We start from the raw sequence: 4,591 nt of genomic DNA, 5'->3' as shown, positions 1-4,591 counted from the left end.
CCCCCCCCCCCCCCCCCTCCCCCGATTACTCACCTCTCTCTTTCCGCTGCGTGGAAACGCCTTGAATTGCAGAAAATATATCCGGTGTAAATATGTAGACACCGCAGTTTATAAGATCGCTCACCTGTTTTGGAAACAAAAGCACAGGGGAACACGATTGAAAACTCAACCTCGAGAGACATAGTGTTAGTGAAACTGATATGTTTTGATAGTTAGCATACAAAAGTTTCGGGTTTTTCGGCATAATGAAGTAGTTCATTTGTCGTTGGATCGGCGACCAACTCTCCAAACTGGTGAGCTGCCTCAGCAGAAACCTAAAGACAGAATAAGGATAAAGGCCACCATTGAATATGAACAGATAACTTGTAATGGTAAGTGCTTGAGTTTGTTTACTTACTCTGATTACAAGGATTGTTCCCATCCCTCCATATCTTTTGTGAGCATCTGTACGACATTTAAAGGACGATCATATCGGTCGTAAAGACGTATTAGGGTGAGCGTTTCAACCGTTTCTTGGGTGAAAATCAATCTTAACTAATACGAGCACGAGGGCGTCGGGGACAAAAAATTGGATCAAAAGAAAACAAGTACAGCTACCTAGCATTTGCGGGAGTGGAAAACTCGAGCAAACGTCACAATTCAGCAAGAAGATATGCGACTAGAAACAAGATCATAGAATCATTAGGAGGTCTGAAATGCATTTATGGATCATAATCCTAAGAACAAGGAAGAACAACTTGAGGGAAAAAATGGACAAGAACAGGTGAGATTAAGAACCGGACTGTCTTCCATGATCAGATCTCTGAAGTGAAAAAGGCCACCAGCAGAACCATGAGGCTTCTGTTCCTTCAAATATCTAATGACCACCACAACAACATCATGGAAATTCAAGAACAAAAAACGAAGAGATCAACATAACTTAGTGTAGATTGTGAAGGGAAATGGGTACCTAATAGGGACTTTGAGTTCATTAGAAATGGAAGATAAATACAGTGCAAATTCACGCTCCTCATAGAAGCCAATAAGAAAAATCTGAGCCAGGTTTGGAATCTGTAAAAACAAACAGTAATTGCAGGATCTTGATGAACAGAGATGGCCTCAGAGTAAGCATTCAGCAATGAAATGACAGCTTATTCCATTAGATTCGATGAACACATACCCTTTTACAAGCAGAAATTGGGTGATGCACCATCGGCTGTCCCGCCAAAGGAAAAAGAGGCTTCGGAATATTCAATGACAGTGGTCGAAATCTAGTTCCTGTTCATTACAATATGAACAAAGTATTCCAAGAGTATGTTGTTTGAATCCAGATGATAAAGAACATTTTGATCAAGGTAAAGGCCTCAAGAAGCTTCCCTCCAAAACAGAATGGGAAGAAGTTAGGAATTCATATACCTTTAGTGGGGCCGCCGACCATGATCACAGCAACAACCTTCTCCTCTGCGCTCCCCATCGCTGATCGAAGTAAACCCAGATCCCTAAAACCCAATACCGCCGCCGACTGATCTCAACAACAAGAAAGTGATATGGGAAATCCAAGTAAATTGATAATTTAGGTAAATATGCCCAACCCAGAAATGGTATTGTGAACAGAATCTCTGAATTCAGGGAGAAACACAAACAAACAAAGAACAGCGAAACGAAACGTTGTGAAATACAAGCCGTGGGGATTCGGGATTTGAATTAATGCAGTACTTCGCCAGATTCTTACGATATGTGGCCAAATTCCAGCCAGAACAATCAACTTTCCAACTCTCTGTTACCCTCTCTCTCTCCACTTTTGGAGGCAGCGTTTGTGCAAAAAGAGAGATTTGTGGACGCCAACCAGTGGAAATTAATGGCAGAGTTAGTGATATTGGGTTGCCCATCGTCAAGGATTGTGTTGGCCCACTTAAGTCAATGCCAATTTGACTCAACCTTGTGCATTTGTCGGTTGAAGGAAGGATCCAGGATCATTCCTCGCATCAATTTTACCGATCCCATGATTTTATCACACCCCCACCAAGAACTGTACATAATACGACAAGTTTTCATACCGCATCAGGGTCTTCTTCATACTGCTCAACAAAACTTTGCCTGTAAGATTAAGCATCTGTTGATTTTCCTTTTTGTTTTTGAGTATTTGGGCTGTCTTAATTCGTTGCATTAGATGATTATCTTGTGAGTTTTCAGCATCGTTTCTTGAATAAAGAATGATGAGGGAAGAAATCATTGTGTCTGAGAAGAGGGAATGAAGGAGAAGATGAATATTGTAATTATCTTGACTGGATCTTTGCTCATCTTGAAGAATGTAATTATCAACTTTACCACCAATAATTGGAATGATTTGGTTAACAGATCTCTGATGATGTCTAAAGGGTAAATTTCTTCTTAGGAAAAAGGGGCAATGAGGATGAATATTGTATTGTAATCAAGTGTTATCAGATTTTATAATGATATAGTGGTTGATTATAATATAGGTTTAGGTGAAGAACTCAGCCATGAACAACGTTGCTTCTGGATTAAGATGCGATTATCATGAGATTCCAGACAGATGTCGTACCTTTTCAGCCAAGTTTGATGAATTTTCATGGAAAAAGCATCTCAATTCTAAGGATATCTCAGAATCTACAATATTTTACCACAGAAGAAATCCTTGTTTATTCTCATCTTTTCAAAGCCAAGATTTGAGTAATAGAGAAGACTGAAAAGAAAGTAAAAGATCTCAAACAAATCTCAGATCACAATCCTTTTTGAGGCTACCAACAACTGCATTTTCTATTGAGTTACAGTCTACTGTTTCAAGTGATTCATCGAGTTCTTAGACACATCCTAAACTGAACTAACCAGGAAACTCAGGGCGAAGCACTACACACTTGAGCAAGAGTTTCTTCCAACTACACGAAGTATAGATGTCGCAGTGCTTATTTTTCTGGACGGTTCTGCAACTTTTTGACGCAAGAGAGGCTCGTGTTGTCTTCTTCTACAATTTAGAAGGAGACTTGTACCATCCCCATGGTTCATTGGAAACATACTCAGTAACCTGCTTTACAGTCAGATAATTATCAAGTCCCCTGTTCATCCAACAAATCAAACACACACTCAGTAAATCTGCTCATCCAATGTTTACATTCTTCAGCTAATGATTTTATTTGAAAATCGTGTTTCAATGCTCTGTTTCAACATAAACCTATGTTGTAACTCCCAAACAAGTGCTTCATGGAGTAGTTTCTAGAACAATTTTCAAAATATGACCCTAAATTTTCGTTTTTTTATATAGCCAAACTTATTTAAGACGTAGTTTAAAATGCAAAATATACCATTCCCCGAGTTCTCGACCAAAGCCACTGCGTTTGTTGCCTCCCCATGGGGCTTGAGTGAAGCATGGTTGGGAGCAATTAACCCACACAATTCCTGCCTGTAAAGCCTGTAGGAGAAAGAAAACAAGGAAGCACACATCGTTCAGAAATGCAGACATTATTCATTTGCATATACTATTACATAGGCGCTTGATGATTGCAACCCTCACCTTGGTTACACGCTCACACCTTTCTAAATCATTTGATATTACAGCAGCACCTAGCCCATATCTGTGAGAAAGAGCAACTGAACGTCAGAACCCAGTTTCCAGCTTAAACCAAGCTGCGTAGAATTTTACTTACATTGTATCATTTGCTAATTCAATAGCTTCATCTTCAGAACTAAAAGTCTTCACACATAGAACAGGTCCAAAGACCTCTTCTCTCCATAGTTGCATGGAGGTTGTGACGTTAGTAACAATGGCTGGTTCAACGAAGTATCCCTTCTTTAGGTGCTAAACATCGTAGTGACAAATTTTAATTAGTTACAAATAAAAAAAAAAAAGAAAAAAAAGTAAAAGTGATGTGTAAAAATCAAGTGTTACCTTAGGGCGAACTCCACCAAATAGAAGCTTTGCACCTTCGCGCTCAGCAGTTGAGACGAAGTTCAGAACTTTCTCATACTGAATTTTAGATTACCAAAAATTAGTTAAAGAATCAAACAGTAGCGCAAATATAATATTCTAAACCAGAATGAATTGCATAAGTTGCACTCTCTAACTTATCACTAACCTTGTATAAATATTCTTAGCAAAGCACATTTTGTAGGTTAAATCCATGAAACACATAAATACATGTACAAATATTCTTTAAAAACAAGGTATCCCTACCACGTTCTGTCCTATTATTACCATATCCGTGTCCTATATTTTATATTGTGGCAGCGGATTGCTTTTCTTTTCTGTCGTAAAGAACTCAAAAAATAGAAACATATCCTTCTCTTACCTGTCCCGCACTAACAACAGGGCCAAGCCTGCAACCTTCTTCTAAAGGATCTGAAATCTTAATGTTCTGGCACCACTTCACGAGCCTATCCAAGAATTCATCAGCAATGTTTTCCTGGAATAGCAGAGAGAACAATTTAATATTTCTAAATTTTAAAAAAATATATCGTAAAAATGATCAGCTTATTAAATATTTCAGAAAATTACTCTATCAGTTGGCCTTAAAGCACAATTATCCTAGGCTAACAACATCTTCTGTTTCATTAAACCCAGAAGATCCCGCCAAAAAAAAAAAAAAAAAAAAAAAAA

At 38.4% G+C, this 4,591-nt stretch overlaps 2 protein-coding genes across 2 annotated transcripts in view; both read right to left on the bottom strand.

Moving 5' to 3' along the window:
- Nucleotides 1-1,881, bottom strand: part of LOC111429760 (mannose-1-phosphate guanyltransferase alpha-B-like) — a 4,067-nt gene extending 2,186 nt beyond the window's left edge. The window contains exons 1-9 of the mRNA XM_023065754.1: nt 1,572-1,881; nt 1,396-1,478; nt 1,160-1,257; nt 950-1,050; nt 778-856; nt 598-658; nt 398-444; nt 222-314; nt 34-124 (exon numbers count right to left, since the gene is read on the bottom strand). Coding sequence (XP_022921522.1) covers nt 34-124; nt 222-314; nt 398-444; nt 598-658; nt 778-856; nt 950-1,050; nt 1,160-1,257; nt 1,396-1,453 — 628 coding nt within the window. The 5' untranslated portion in view covers nt 1,454-1,478; nt 1,572-1,881. The remainder of the gene's footprint in view (nt 1-33; nt 125-221; nt 315-397; nt 445-597; nt 659-777; nt 857-949; nt 1,051-1,159; nt 1,258-1,395; nt 1,479-1,571) is intronic.
- An 802-nt stretch (nt 1,882-2,683) lies between these two features.
- Nucleotides 2,684-4,591, bottom strand: part of LOC111429759 (betaine aldehyde dehydrogenase 1, chloroplastic) — a 5,474-nt gene continuing 3,566 nt past the window's right edge. Inside the window, exons 10-15 of the mRNA XM_023065753.1 lie at nt 4,284-4,397; nt 3,884-3,961; nt 3,642-3,793; nt 3,509-3,569; nt 3,300-3,406; nt 2,684-3,053 (exon numbers count right to left, since the gene is read on the bottom strand). Of these exons, the coding sequence (XP_022921521.1) occupies nt 2,963-3,053; nt 3,300-3,406; nt 3,509-3,569; nt 3,642-3,793; nt 3,884-3,961; nt 4,284-4,397 (603 nt within the window). The 3' untranslated portion in view covers nt 2,684-2,962. The remainder of the gene's footprint in view (nt 3,054-3,299; nt 3,407-3,508; nt 3,570-3,641; nt 3,794-3,883; nt 3,962-4,283; nt 4,398-4,591) is intronic.

This window comes from Cucurbita moschata, unplaced genomic scaffold (genome assembly GCF_002738365.1).
Source record: "Cucurbita moschata cultivar Rifu unplaced genomic scaffold, Cmos_1.0 Cmo_Scf00032, whole genome shotgun sequence".
NCBI lineage: Eukaryota > Viridiplantae > Streptophyta > Magnoliopsida > Cucurbitales > Cucurbitaceae > Cucurbita > Cucurbita moschata.
Note: the sequence above shows the minus strand (reverse complement) of the source record. Positions and strands in the feature narration are given on the sequence as shown.